Source organism: Penicillium arizonense (assembly GCF_001773325.1).
Source record: "Penicillium arizonense strain CBS 141311 chromosome Unknown PENARI_contig009, whole genome shotgun sequence".
Taxonomy (NCBI): domain Eukaryota; kingdom Fungi; phylum Ascomycota; class Eurotiomycetes; order Eurotiales; family Aspergillaceae; genus Penicillium; species Penicillium arizonense.
The window spans coordinates 972,866-987,367 of NW_019173286.1; the positions used below are offsets into that span (position 1 = coordinate 972,866).

Here is a 14,502-nt window from a genome sequence, read left to right on the forward strand (position 1 = left end):
ATGGGTCCTTGATGTACATCGAAATCCGAGGAAACGGCAATAGGACCGGGCATTAATCACGAGGCGCAATAGAAACAGTCGAACACGGGAAGATAAGAAAGGAGAGGTTGAAAGAATGAGCATGTGCATAAAGTAAGACGGTACAACAGGAATGAGAAAGCCATAAAGAGTAGTGAGGTCTGATCTAAGGCCTTTGTAAGTCTATTTACTATATAAGCCTTCTTCTATGTTCGAGTCAGTACATACGACCATAGGGTGTGGAGAACAGGGCTTCCCGTCCGCTCAGCCGTACTTAAGCCTATTATAGTACGCGGTCAATTCTCAATGCGCCCTGAGCCCTAAAATAGCGTCGGATTTGATTTTAGGGTGAGTGTGGGTGATATGGGTGAGAACTTTGGAGACTAGGGTGATTGAGGTGAGAACGGGGTGAGAGCGGGTCGAGGATTCTTACCCTAGTCACCCACTCTCCCACTTTCACTTAAGTCCAGGGCTATAAATATAAGTCCTAGGGCTTATGCCGTTGTTGTTCAATGGTGTACCATCATGAACATCATGAATCAGGGTAGAGGAAGCAGGCGTATTCCCTAACTTCTAACCTGCCATATACTTGAACGTTCAATACATGAAACCAAGGTGCCATTATCTCACCCTCAATGTGGAGTTCGTTGATCCCTCGAAAGAAGGCAAACTGTTGATTCAACGCCGAACAGTCCCCGGCTTTTGATTTGGGTGCAATGCCAGTCTATGAAATCTGAAGTATTGCCCGAGGACAGTATTACCCTAGTATAGTGCTGCTAAGGGTAGCAACATCCTGAGGTAGTTAATTCAGGAGGCCAATATGCTCAACAGTCCGGCCATCTGTCGATTCGCGTGGAAATAATTACCTCGGTGTACTCGGAGTGCTATCTTTCTGAGGACTGAACAGCTTGTTACTAGTCGTGACATGCTGTATGTGCCGCTAACGGCTTTTAGGTGACAAATCTGGCTCGGCATATAGTGATTGAGGGCTTTTTCAAAAGAAAAAGTCACGCTCCAATTCTGCGCAAATCCCCGAGAGTTGGCACCTCCAGTCTTCTTGGCCAGGAGGATTCATCGAATGAAACCGAAACGCAGTCAGGAGCCTTACCTTCTGGATATTGCTTTGTACGGAACGGAGATTGTAAACGGTGATGGCCAAGCTGAGGTAACCTCATCGAATCGTCTAATCTATGCACACACACACACACACACTCTCTCTCTCTCTCCCTCTCGTTCTTCAGCTCATGGATCTCACCACTTAGCCATAATGATCAATTGCACAGCAGTAAGAGATCAAATTATACTACAGTACTTTGGGTACCTGACGGACGCGTAACAAAGCAGCTGATGTTCTGAGGGATGAGTCCTCAACTTCCAAACCCCAAGGCAGGCAAAAACCCTCTGCGCACTCGCCGCCACCCTCCTACCTCTGAATCCGCGAACCCTTCACTCCACCCGATCGACCTACCCCACAACGTACCGTCCAGGAGGAATTCTTCATCTCAACCGCCTATTCCACCATCACCGCCAGAGCTCTGTCATCCCAAGGACAATTGCTCAATGGCGTCACACCGCTCCAACTGGCCCAAAACGGCTTTCACTACCAACCATACGGAAGTTCCGGTGGGCTGGTCTACTGCTTTGCTTGTCAACAATTCAAACGCCAAGATAGCTTCCAAGGAGTACCTTTCCAAGAGGCACAGCTACCACATTCAGTAGACTGCTTATGGCAGGTCATCTACAGTGACTTGAAACAACACCCTAAAACTGCCGGCATATTTACCCTCTTAACCAACGCACCACCGCCGCCTAGACAGTCATTTCCTCGCCACCATCTTTCTTCAAATAGCGCACCTCTTAAGAAAATCACCACAAACACTAGCACATAGACACCAACCCTACTAGCCCCAATAGTGCCCACTACTATAGAAAAACATTCGAACACTAACATCGACTCCTACACTCAACCGCTATCTGCCACAACCGACCTAGAACCACAAACAGCCCCACCAACTAACACTCCCTAGCCTCCTCAACCGATACCGCCTATACCTCCTCGTCCCAAAACCAACAAATAACCTATGCCTCTGTCCTCCAGCGATCTATCGCAGCCGCACCAGAATCGATCCCTTCAACGCAAGAACCTATCATTCCCGCCAAATCTACCCTCACTATTGAAGATCTTCACCGCCGTTTTCACAACAAACCGTCACCGTTCCAGGTCGTAAATCAGCCAAGCCAACGCGCGACTAAGCGAGTTCGGAACAAAACCGCATCTACAACACAGTTACTATCCAGATTCTTAGCTTTGGCTTTGCCCGCGTTCTCGCGGTTCCTAACAGAGATGCAGCCAAAATCGGACGCTTGCTGTCCGTCTCATTCGCAACCCCATTACAGCCGCGCCATGAGGGCAGCCTAATACCGCAAATGGCAACAAGGCCACGACAGGCTTTACCAGGTGAGGCTCAAAGTTCACCGTTCAGGCAGCTTGGAATAATCTCAGTCGAGACAATCATGTATTTAACGTTGTCGCTGTAGCCTGTATATCGCTTCGGCATTTGGATTTTAAACCACAACCCACTAGGCTAGGTACGGATTCGTATTTTAGTCTAGTTGGGAAATCAACTTCGGCGAGAGGTCAGAGTAAATGAATTCTACTACTACTACTATATCTAATTTACATTATTGCAGAGAGCCTGGTTTTCTGGGTCTTTTGCGAAGGGTAGCTGAGAGAGGGGTATATATATTCCCTACTCCCGGGTGATTTCTCAACGCTACAGTAAGAAATGATTGAATTAATATTGGCAAATAACCCATATTGGGCATTCTGTTGGTCCTTTGTGCGCTGGGATCAGTCGTATCCTGGACGGTCGACTCGAGACGAATACTCAATCGAAGCGCAGTACGGGATAATCAGCCGGGTAAAAAGCACAACTCTCGCCAGAATCACGAGAGGCGATGACCAGTACGAGAATTCTCTCACCGAACAGGAAGTTCACTTTGCCAACACAACTAAGGAACTATACGAGCTCCGCATGAAAACTCAAATCATAGAGTATGTGATGGATTTGACGGTTGGAGATGCTGAGGCCTTCATAAATGATCACCGACCTAGTCAATTCTATGGTGAGATACTCCGCATCCGCCTCATCAGATACAGTGCCTCCAGGCGAGCAATGTCAGCTGCTGAACAGAATCCCAACATGGAAACCCCTGAAGGGTATGGTTGGTGTCATACAAGTCAGGAGTATTTGGGCCAGCTCAGCGTTAGTTGTTTGAGGTTTGGGTTGGTAGGTCCATTTCTGGGACATTGTGAGCTACAACTTCTCACCGGGCTGTTGGGGTTTATGAGCATCTTGCTTTGCGTATGTCACTGAAGAAATGATCCCAGCTAGACAGTACCAATCAGCAGGGATTTGTTACTGTCAGATCTACAATATGTATTTCACACCGCGGGGTATTGAAGTATTTGTGTTACTACTAGGTAGATATTCTTTCAGAGCTAAGCCGAACAGAATATTCATCGTCATCTTCAACCTTCCAAGGTTCAACCAGACTCCCAAGGTCAGATTCCAGGTTTCATGCAGCTAGATCAAATGCGGCGGACCGGAAGAAATGTTTATTAGCCACCTGTAGCCCCCCCTCGCTCTGATAGTTCCAAAGACTCGTCTCGCACGCTTAACTGTACGGTTTTCATAATTTGTAACCTTTGAAAACCCTCAGATGGTGTGATAATCGGGTCTTCTTCTCGCTCCCAGCCCTTCACTGTCCTCTCTATTCTCACACTACGGGAGAGCCTGCGAGACGGTTTATCTTTCGACGTAGCAGTTCTTGACCGAGAATCAGAATTCGACGGCCTCCGATATGTATATGTTATCCCAATATCGTCCTCATAGACTGCAATGAAGGTCTTGAGAAAGGCCGTCAAGAGGCAGATGGCACTTAGCCCGATGTATATCTCTGTTGAGACCGTGGCAAAGGACCCGAGGAGAGTTGGATCTTTCGAGGATAGCTGGATTAGGATAAAGCGCAGACGAACTGCAGCCATGGGGATGAGCCTATTCAACCATGATGATGTCAACAAAAGAGTTCCTGAGTCAATGATCTAGTGGAGGGACCTACACAATACGACTCTCGAGGGCGCAAAACACGACGATCTTTTTCTTTGTCGAAATCCTGACTTTATGGATTGCAAGCGCCGCATACGCAAGAAGTAAAATCTCCGTGGAAATGTCTAGGGCTGTGATGACTTCCCAGCGGGGACGCTGTAGCCTAGTCAGTTCTGATACTCATTTGTTGTAGGGGCAACTCATACCAATGCGCTGCACTCAGCCGAGCTGATCTCGGACCAGGGATTAGAAGAGCATCTAATTCCCAACAGAAGCGCGGATGTTATTGTCCACGCTACCATTACTAGAAGAATGGCGTTGGGAATTTGACGTTGTATCTGGGAAAATAGGCCCTCATAGAACATGCAGGTTGTCATCTTCGAAAGGCCGAGCACAATAATGGAGAAAATATCGGCCGCATATACTATCTTTGTATGTTAAATATGCTAGAAGATTTAACTTCCTCCACAACTGCTTACCTTCAACATATGCTCTTTGCTTGTGGTTTCGATGCCATCAATCGGAGTTCCCCACCCAAAGTGGACCTGGCAAAACACGATTACCATCTGGATAATTGCTGTAAGCTATCAATTGTTAGTCCAGAGGCAAGAAGCTCAAGCTTTGTTAGTTTATAAATTGTACTGTACCACGAGAGCGCCAAAGGTGTAATCGTCTCGCTGTAGGCGATTCCTATGGTATGAAGAGAAGGTGCGCGCTGCGAGAGAAAACAAAACCAGACACAAGTTGACCGCGGTTATGACCACAATCAGCCCACTATGGTCATGGTCATTATCCGTGGTAAGAGGAGGGCTCACACCCGAAGCCAATGTCGTCGGAGTCATGACCATCTAGGAGCCGTGTATCACAAACGGGGGAAAAATTTGAGACTAGAAATTTTCACATTTGAAACATGAGGAGGACATCAGGGGGAGAGTTGAAGGCATTTTCAATTATTGAATGGGGAGGGAATACAGATTGTAAACTGGGAAGTTTTAGGGGCCGAATGGTCAAAAGGATTCCTACGGCGGTTAATCCTTGTTCGCTAGAAATTCCGTACTTATGAAGTTCACAATATGAGGGCGGCTCCTAGTGCGCTATAGTAGCACCGAACATGACTGGGGTGTTCATGGAAGAAAAATGCAGGGTGTACACGTAACGAAGCAACCGCGTCGTAGGGTTTGTTCAATCCCTGTCGAGCTATATCAAGGCTAGGGGAAGTGAAAACTAATCAAAGCCGTCAAAAAGTACTTAATTCCCTCATATTAAATGATGCGTCCCCCATTCCTTAGAACGCTCCAGCAAGTTGACGAAGAGTTGGTCGATCTGTGCCACTTGTGATGAACTATGTATCTACGAGTGATAGAATGAATCCGAAAGAATGATTTTAGATGCACAGTTCCTAGACAATAATGGTTACGGTGAGACTTAACTACCTTAGCGCCTTTTTGTACAATTTCCGGAGTAATTTGTACTTTCTTTCAAAACAATAAGCAATGTTACATCGTGGCCATATATTCCCCACTTTGAAACGCACGAAGGAATTGGAACCATGCAGCCCTGGTCTAGTGCACGCAAAAAATATCCCTTCTTTGAAATGATTGCCGCTCTAGGCCCCGATAAGGAAATTTGATTATGTTGTGATTCTTAAGCGAACACGCCAAATATTAATTGAAATGGAAGCTTTAGAGTGGCACGTACACTGCCATTGTTTCACGGGAATTCCGGCCCTTCATCGAGGCGGAATTTAATACTTTATTCCACCCCCCCCCTAATCCTGGTGAACCCAATTCCATGTCTGTTACTCTTTGCCTGGATCAGTATTTATCGGATCATGGACACCTCAATCAAAGCGACCGCGTTGGAGACGCTGGACATGGGTATATATCACAGGAAACCAGGAGGCTCCCTGCAAAATGTGGAGGCACTGGACGACCATGAAATGCATCGCATGGGAAAAATTCAAGAGTTCAAGGTTTGTTCACTCGCTTTGCAGGGATCACATCTATAGCTAATTCTCTGCATTTCAATTAGAGAAATATGCGACCTCTTGCGGCATTGAGCTTTGCCTCAGTCTTGCAAGCCACTTGGGAATACCTGATCCTGTGAGCCATTGAAAACCCCCCTAATCCAAGAAATAAGGTTATAGGACAAACACATTAACTCCCTCTAGTTCGAATTACCAGGGATTGGAGAATGGAGGCCTAGCAGGCATGTTCTGGTCATACATTTGGACTTTTATCGGATTCGGGTTCATCATCGTGTCGTTGTCGGAAATGGCTTCAATGGCACCTACCGATGGAGGCCAATACCATTGGGTATCGGAGTTTGCCTCGCCTCGACACCAGAAGTTTCTCAGCTATATCACTGGCTGGATGTCTGTACTGGCATGGCAGGCCGGAACAGCTTCCGGGTCCTTCCTTACCGGCACTATCGTTCAGGGATTGATCAGTGTTCGCAATCCGGATTACGATCCTAAAGGCTGGCAAGGCACTTTACTTGTATTCGCGATGGTTCTGGTGTCATACATTTTCAAGGCCTATGCGTCAGAGCTAATGCCAATCATGAGTAATATTTTGATGATTCTTCACGTCCTTTGCTGGGCAGTGATCTTAATCGTTCTGTGGGCTATGTCTCCTCACCGATCTGCTGAAGCTGTTTTTGTTTCGGATTGGCAAAATTTGGGAGGGTTGCCTACAATGGGACTGAGTGTAATGGTTGGACAAATCTCAGCTATCTACGGCTGTCTTAGTAAGTTCCACTTATCATATGCAAAGAGAAGTCGTGGAAAAGAGGCTAACTAGTCTTTAGGTTCCGATGCATGTGCGCATATGTCTGAAGAAATTAGGGACGCCGGCCGGAACGTACCACGGGCCATGGCCTGGGGATATTTTATTAATGGAATCATGGCTGCCATCGTACTAGTTGCCTACCTCTTCGCTACTCCATCCGTTGAGGATTCTCTGAGCGACGTTACCGGATTCCCATTCCTCTACGTGTTCAAGCAGGCTACCAACACGGCAGGAGTCAACGGTTTAGCATCCATCATCTTGTTACCTGTCATTTTCAGCAATATCATGTTCAACGCCTCCACCTCTCGCCAAACCTGGGCTTTTGCTCGTGACAATGGTCTTCCATGTTCTCGGTGGATTTCTAAAATCGATCCTAAGCGCAAGATCCCCGTGAATGCTATCGCTCTCACTTGTATCTTTAGCTGCCTGCTTTCTCTGATCAACATCGGCTCTGATACTGCATTCAACGCTATCATCTCTGTCAATACCGCTGCCTTGATGTACACCTACGTGATCTCAATCACCTGTGTGATCTGGCGAAAAGTCTGGCATCCCAATACCCTGCCTGTTGGTCGGTGGGATATGGGGCGGAAGTGGGGATTGGCTGTGAATATCATTGGTCTGGGTTACTCTGTTTTCGCGATGTTTTGGTCCTTCTGGCCAGGCGAGCTACCGGTCACTGCTGAAAATTTCAACTGGAGTGTGGTGATTTTTGGGGTCGTTTTCATTCTTAGTCTCATCATGTATGTCATCAAGGGACGGCACGAGTATTCTGGCCCAGCTGTGGATGTTCGACATGAGGATTAAATTGGTGTGAAGCTGAACCATGTCATGGCCTAAGTTCTGCTTTTGATATACATATATCAAAGCAAACACGCATGTATACAAAAGTAAGGAATTTCGGCAATTAACCGAGAATCTATTAAGCGAGCGCTTAATTTAATAAGAACACAATTAAGGCAATTCCATTCGATTTGGACACTAATAGTACTTCTATTGAGAATCGGAATTAATGCCAAATCCTTCGGCTTAATGCATTCGCTAGCACGAGATGTAGAATACGCGCGCCATCTGGCGCTACATGGTGAGCACCCTCGATCCAGTGGTCGACAAGACCCAGATCAGCTTCAACAATCCGTATTATCATATATGTATGGCCGGCACCTTCACCCGCCAGTGCCATCCGCAGTATCTCTCATATGAGGCACATGCCAATATCTCACACCCGGGTGCGCTGGATGGCATACAAATTCACACAGATGAGATCGACGAAGTTCTAAGTCATATGGACTCCAACAGACTCACCGTCGCTGTCATTATGGACAGTATGGACTGGTTTGACCCAAACGGTGTCGCCGCCGCAACCCAGATTACCAAACTGAACCGTACACTGAAGATGGGTGGCCGTGTACTACTTCGCTCTTCGGCACTGCGCCCCTGGTACGTCGACATTTTCGAAGCCCATGGCTTTTCCTCCAAGTGCATGGGCTACAGAACAGATGGCGCATGCATTGATCGAGTCAATATGTATGCATCATGCTGGCTCTGCACTAAGATGGAGAATCTACCCCTGTTGACGCCCGAGCCCGAGATGGAATGCATGGATGTCCCCGATATCAACCGTTTCTCTCTATAGATATCATGACTTGCAATGAAAGAGGAAATTTATTTCCGACAGGAACTTTGCAGCATGTTAATGCAGGGCGTAGCAAGTTATTTGGAATTTATGATATTGGGGGTTGTTCCGTGCAGTGAAAGCAAAGCCTGAACATCGGAACAGAAGCAAACTGGAAATACGAGCAACAAAAGTTCATAACCCGCGCACGCCTTTGGCTGGTGCCATTTTAAAACCGTCCTGCAAGGCGTCCTGTAACCCGCCCTGACTTTGCCCTTTCCATGAAATAATACAAGTCCGTAATTTTGACTCGTATTGGACTTCTTTGTTGCTTACATACCGTAACGGCTAGGCTCTCCCTGTTGGGCTTGTGTCGCTTCTTGCCCACACTCACCTAACTCCCTGGCTTCGAAACATCTCTCATAGCGGCCGCGGTCTTGACAAGGGCGGAAGGTCTTGTTGTACAGGAGTCGATTCCAATGGAGGCTCTTCCAGCGTCGACACAGGAGAAATCTGTGAAACAAGACAAAAAATCAACACCTGTGGGCGACTCAGGACGACATCAGCACAGCGAAGCGCCAGCAGCACATACGGAGGGTCTTGTTCCCCCCAAGAAAAAACCATGGCAGTTCTGGGCTGTGTTCCCAGCGCTGTGCATGACCACTTTTCTCTCGGCTCTGGACACGTCCATTCTATCGACTGCCCTTCCGACTATCGCGCTCGACATCAACGCTGGTGAATCGTACATGTGGATCACCAACTCTTACATTCTGTCGTCGACCGTGGTCCTCCCTTTATTCGGCCAGACGGCAAATATATTCGGCCGTCGATGGCTCCTGATCCTTTCGGTCGTCATCTTCGCAGTCGGAAGCGGTCTTGCCGGGGGAGCAGACAATATAGTTCAGATCATTGCCGGACGAACCATTCAGGGCATCGGCGGTGGCGGTATTAACACGCTTGTTGATACTGTCATCTGTGATCTCGTTCCTCTTCGCCAGCGAGGGAAATATGTAGCTCTCATGGCAGCCGTATGGGCAGTAGGGACGGTGGTTGGTCCCGTATTAGGCGGTGCCTTTGCTGAGCATACGTCGTGGCGCTGGGTTTTCGATATCAATCTTCCTCTATGTGCCGTGTCACTGATATTACTTGTGCTGTTCCTTCGAGTTTCCCATCCACGTTCAGGCGGTACCATATGGCAACAGCTGCGCCGTGTCGACTACATTGGCAATGTCATTCTCACAGCCACGGTTGTCTCGGTTTTGCTGGCACTCAGTTGGGCAGGAGTTGATTATCCTTGGTCCTCATGGCGGGTCCTTGTGCCCCTGGTTCTAGGGCTAGCGGGTTTATTTCTCTTCTACGCTCATCAACGGTCGCGGTTCTGTCCGGAGCCATCTATTCCGACCAAGTTATTCTCGAGTGGAACGGCTGTTTGTGCACTATGGATTGCATTCATTCAATCAGTATTACTCTATTGGGTTGGATATTTTCTGCCCATCTATTTTCAGGCAATTCGCAGCTCGACTGCTACCGAGTCCGGACTATTTGTACTCCCTATTACAGCGGCCATTGCGCCCCTCGGCATCATTACTGGTGTCTTGATCGCTTCTACCGGGAAATATCGTCCTTACCACTTCCTAGGCTACATATGCCTCACCACTGCCACCGGACTATTCTCACTACTAGACGATAACTCGTCCGCTCGCGATTGGGCCGGCTTCCAGGTTCTTTTCGGCGCGGGCTCGGGAATGATCTTTTCCAGCACCTTGCCTCCTATCCAGGCATCCCTCCCTGAATCCGATATGGCCACTGCTACGGCCACGTGGGCGTTCATGCGCAGCTTTGGTTGTATCTGGGGTATCGCGATTCCGACCACTGTCTTTAACGCGCGGGTTCAAGAGCTGCGCTACCGCATCAGTGATGTTCCTTTGCGTGAAAAGCTTGCTAATGGTGGCGCGTATGCAATGGCTAGTGATGGGCTATACGCACTTTGAAAGACACTCCCCAGTTAATGGCGGAAGTACTGAGTGTTTATCAAGATAGCTTGCAATGGGTGTGGTGGATTGCTATTCCATTCGGTGGTATCGGACTTCTTCTTTGCATACCTATCAGGCAACTGGTGCTAAGTGAGGATTTGAACACTGAGTTTGGATTGCACGTAGGAGAAAGAAGGGAATAAAGGAACACGTATGGACTCTGTTGGTTGCCAGTGCTTGCGAGCCTCTAGGCATTTACTAAATTTACATCTTTGTCGCTGAGATTCCTTTTTGAATGCGGGGTACAAACACTTGAATTATATATAAGATGCAAGGGGAAGAGGTGATTAGGTCGGTACGGTTAAAGAGTTCTTTCAGGGTCGGAGCTTCTCTCCTTCACCGTCCGTCTCTCTCAACAATAAACTATCGTTATTGCTTGATTCTTTCCCCCTGTCAAGAATATCTACAGTCGAAGCTCCGTGCTGGTACAAAAACTCGACAATTTCAGAAATAGCCCAAATATGAAGCCGCACACAGTGGAGTCATGCCACCTTTAGTCGTAGTGTGAATGTCGACAGCTGCTCCACGCTCCTACAGAAACTTAACCACTTCGAGACGGCCATTGCTGAATGCTGCATGGATTGCAGTCCAGCTACTATTGTCGGTGTTTCAATATCGATATCTGCTCCATGTTCGTACAGAAACCTGACCACTTCGAGATGCCCTGATTCCGAGACCGCATACAGAGGGCTCCAGCTATCATCCGTTGCCCGATGAATGTCGGCGTCTGCGCCATGCTCATACAGAAACTTAATAACTAGAAGATGCCCGCCGCGGCATGCTGCAAATATTGTAGTCTGATCAAATTATTCAGTATTCGGAAGGTGTAATTAAGATATAGAATCCGCACTATTTAAGCCATGTTTTGAACATATAACTCTAACATTAATATACACAACTAGCGGAGGGCGGGAGATACTGGCCCTCTAAATGTTTTTCCACGAGGTCTACTATCAGAGCTTGATTATATTGACAACGTAAGGCAGACGAGGCAGATTATAAGGTTTGACGATATCTTGAGAAAACTGGTTATATGATGCTTCGTGGTTATGCGCAGATGCCGAGATGTCGAGTGTTTTAGGTGGAGGGGTATTATCCAATAACATTTTGGTTCTGCTCAGCTGAGGGGGTCAGTGCACTGGTCGCGCGACTCGGGTGATTCTCACCTTGAATCTCACCCTGTCTATAGAGCACTCACCCTTCTCACCCCTGGTCGCGCGACTGTAAAGCGGCTCTCACCCTAAACTCCCCCGGGCGACACCCACCCGACTACTGGCCGCACATAAGCCACACGCCGGTAAGTTAGTAGTTAGGTGGGTGACCACTAGCGAATCCTTACTGTTGTATGTTTTTTCTTTATTTTTTTACCCCCTTGACTGTTATATACAACGCTTTCATATACGTACATGTAGACTAAACTATTGATACGTGGAATCAAATTTATTGTACCTAGCACGTCATCTACTAAGACCATTCACTGTTTCGATCTCTTGTATCTAGGCGTTCTCCTCACGAAGGCGCTCCAGTGCCGCCTGATCAAAGATGCCAGGACCCGTAAGCTCTTTCCGCAACGCCGAGATAGAAGGCACAAAGAAGTAGTCTCCTCCCCTTTGAACAACCCAGCTTTCCAACGGCATACGTTCCCCGGAGGTTCCATTGTGATCAGGAAGGCTGAATGAGCGAGGCGGGTGATGCTCGAGTCTTTGGCCCACGATGGCGTCAATACCCGGACCGTGCTCACCAACTACGTGAGTTTTGTCGTCGGGGAAGTGATGGTTGCTTGCCCAGCCTGGGTTATCAAGGTGTTAACAAAGAGCCTCTTGTATCAACTTATGCAGGGGTTTAAATTTCATGTGCTTACGGGTAGTCAAGAAGTTGTATCCGTTTCGGATATCGCTCTGGTAGCAGACAAACAGAAGTCCACGCTCCTTATCTTCAGCCGACTTCCGATCGGCCGCTTCTTCTGCTGTAACTTCTTCGCCATAAGGAATGCCACGACGCCAGATGACGGCATGGTCGTGATTCATGTCACCACGTGGTCTCATCTTGCGGGTGTGGGCAGCAAAAGGACACTTTTTGTGCTCATCAATGGGGTGGTAATCGAAGTTGTTTGACGAGAAGAGGTTTGAATCCGAGTCATCGTGAGGAGACTCGTCCACAGGGGTTCCTATATGTTTTCTATCAGTAAATCAACGCCCGGAACCGAAGACGCACTGGCTGCAACAAACCATTCTTCCATCGTCCCATCAAATGTGCCGCAAGCTTTTCGCCTGGCCTGGGGTGGTCCTGAGTGAAAGGGGCGAGGTGGGCATTTTCTTCCATGAACCTATGGACGTGGTCAGAACGAAACACCAAGTATTAATACAAGACAGGCCACATACGTGTCGAATTCAGGAACAAGTTGCTGAAGGTCACGGAAAACAAGGAAGCTACCGTCTTTTGCCCAAGCCGGTTGGGCCTGCTTGTCACCTTCGTGCCCGCAAAGGATCAATCTGCGTACCGTCAGCCTGAGGCCCTCTCTAGCTGTTCATTCAACGTCGATCACTCTAACCCTGGCTTTGCGGCTTTTGGCTCTTTGCCCTGTGGTTGCTTTTCATCCCAGCCCTCGATGATAGGCTGACTGATTCCATCCTTGAACCCAAAGCTGAGCAAAAGAGTAAGTCTGGCTGACCTGTAGATGGTCACAGGTATTTTGATAAGTACTCACTGCTCCTTTCCTTTGTTAAGACCTGGGCGGACCTTTCCCTCTCTCACGAGGGTCAACTCTATGGAAGGGTCCCTGCTGATGACATAGGTGTCTGGATTGAGAGGTACTCCCTCCTCAGCCAAAAAGTGTTGCTTCACCTCGCTGACCCTCGCATCCAAATCGGACTTCAAGCTTGAGGTCACCATGATCACGCCATCAATGAGTCTCTCCTGATCACTGGTGGGCTGGTATTCCTTTCGGAGTTCCTGGGGGTTGTCCCACCCTTCTCCGACAAGATCACTAAACATACCCTTTTCAAAGAGTCCACCACGGAGTTGTTGCTTCCGGAAGATTGGAGAAAGCTTTCTGTCCCTTTTTACCAGCTCTTGGTCTCTGACGTTTACAAACGCTCCGAGCTATAGGTAATCTCGCTTATTAGTCACTGCTCAATGCCAGACCGAGAGTCGCAACGATGACTTACAGCTTCAAGGCCGGTCGAAGTAAAGGCAATATTGATTCCCGGCAAAGCTTGGAGCCTAGCCGATTTCTTTGCCTGTTCGGCCTCTTTCTTTGCCGCTTTGATCGTCTCGCTCATTCTACAGGCATCTTGAGCGGTGGTGATCTTATCAGTGAATGTCTTGAGTCGGTTTTTGAAATCAACCTGGTTTCGAATGCGAAAAAAGAGAAAGCTTTGAAATCTTTTTGGGAGACCAGGCCTTGTAATAACGGTAAGCCTTTGAAAGAACATGCCGATTTATGAACTTAGGGCAGCGTGGGTAACTTACCAAACATCTCCCTGGATGTTTGCCCTCAGGGCCGGAGTAAGTGCCATGATGAAGATTCTCACTCCGGGTGAACGTCGTTACTGAGTTCGAATTACTTGGGGGGTAGTGGCAAATATATGAAAATGTGACGCCAAATATGAACCCAGAAACCACTTGCTCTTTAATCCACACACCAAGGAAGGGGTGGGGATAGTGCAGCACTGTGATTCAACTGCACTTATCATTCAGCTATTGGGTCAATCGCCAATATCAGATAGCGTCATTTTGCAAGCGGTGTCGGTGACTCGACAACCCCGAGGTTCGATATCGACGGCCTATGAAAGCAATATTCGGGTGCATAAGCGTCTTTTTGGCGAATGAGAACGGTCCTATTACGTCCTCTATTCGAACCAGACACCGAGATCACTATCCTGATACAGTACAGTACTCGGGTTGACGTGTGCAGATCTTCCGGTTCTGTAGGCTGT

At 47.9% G+C, this 14,502-nt stretch overlaps 6 protein-coding genes across 6 annotated transcripts; 4 read left to right on the forward strand and 2 right to left on the reverse strand.

The window, feature by feature from the left end:
* Positions 1–1,377: 1,377 nt before the first annotated feature.
* Positions 1,378–1,737, forward strand: PENARI_c009G05513 (uncharacterized protein; the record flags this gene model as incomplete). The annotated part of the gene is made up of 1 exon (XM_022631862.1): positions 1,378–1,737. The coding sequence occupies one exon, from the start codon at positions 1,378–1,380 to the stop codon at positions 1,735–1,737; it is 360 nt and encodes a 119-aa protein (XP_022488114.1).
* A 1,860-nt stretch (positions 1,738–3,597) lies between these two features.
* PENARI_c009G10015 (uncharacterized protein) lies at positions 3,598–4,975 on the reverse strand (the record flags this gene model as incomplete). Its single annotated transcript, XM_022632007.1, has 5 exons — positions 3,598–3,605; positions 3,736–4,076; positions 4,141–4,283; positions 4,607–4,711; positions 4,775–4,975. The coding sequence occupies 5 exons, from the start codon at positions 4,973–4,975 to the stop codon at positions 3,598–3,600; spliced, it is 798 nt and encodes a 265-aa protein (XP_022488285.1).
* Positions 4,976–5,958: 983 nt separating this feature from the next.
* Positions 5,959–7,723, forward strand: PENARI_c009G01625 (putative GABA permease; the record flags this gene model as incomplete). Its single annotated transcript, XM_022631751.1, has 4 exons — positions 5,959–6,099; positions 6,159–6,229; positions 6,298–6,875; positions 6,936–7,723. The coding sequence occupies 4 exons, from the start codon at positions 5,959–5,961 to the stop codon at positions 7,721–7,723; spliced, it is 1,578 nt and encodes a 525-aa protein (XP_022488177.1).
* A 274-nt stretch (positions 7,724–7,997) lies between these two features.
* PENARI_c009G08832 (uncharacterized protein) lies at positions 7,998–8,552 on the forward strand (the record flags this gene model as incomplete). Its single annotated transcript, XM_022631968.1, has 1 exon — positions 7,998–8,552. One exon carries the CDS (start codon positions 7,998–8,000, stop codon positions 8,550–8,552), a length of 555 nt encoding a protein of 184 aa, XP_022488201.1.
* Positions 8,553–9,010: 458 nt separating this feature from the next.
* Positions 9,011–10,522, forward strand: PENARI_c009G00256 (MDR family MFS transporter; the record flags this gene model as incomplete). Its single annotated transcript, XM_022631705.1, has 1 exon — positions 9,011–10,522. The coding sequence occupies one exon, from the start codon at positions 9,011–9,013 to the stop codon at positions 10,520–10,522; it is 1,512 nt and encodes a 503-aa protein (XP_022488141.1).
* Positions 10,523–12,060: 1,538 nt separating this feature from the next.
* On the reverse strand, positions 12,061–14,082 carry PENARI_c009G06211 (Dyp-type peroxidase; the record flags this gene model as incomplete). The annotated part of the gene is made up of 8 exons (XM_022631889.1): positions 12,061–12,353; positions 12,426–12,731; positions 12,793–12,890; positions 12,946–13,056; positions 13,116–13,208; positions 13,272–13,666; positions 13,732–13,966; positions 14,036–14,082. 8 exons carry the CDS (start codon positions 14,080–14,082, stop codon positions 12,061–12,063), a joined length of 1,578 nt encoding a protein of 525 aa, XP_022488323.1.
* Positions 14,083–14,502: the final 420 nt, after the last annotated feature.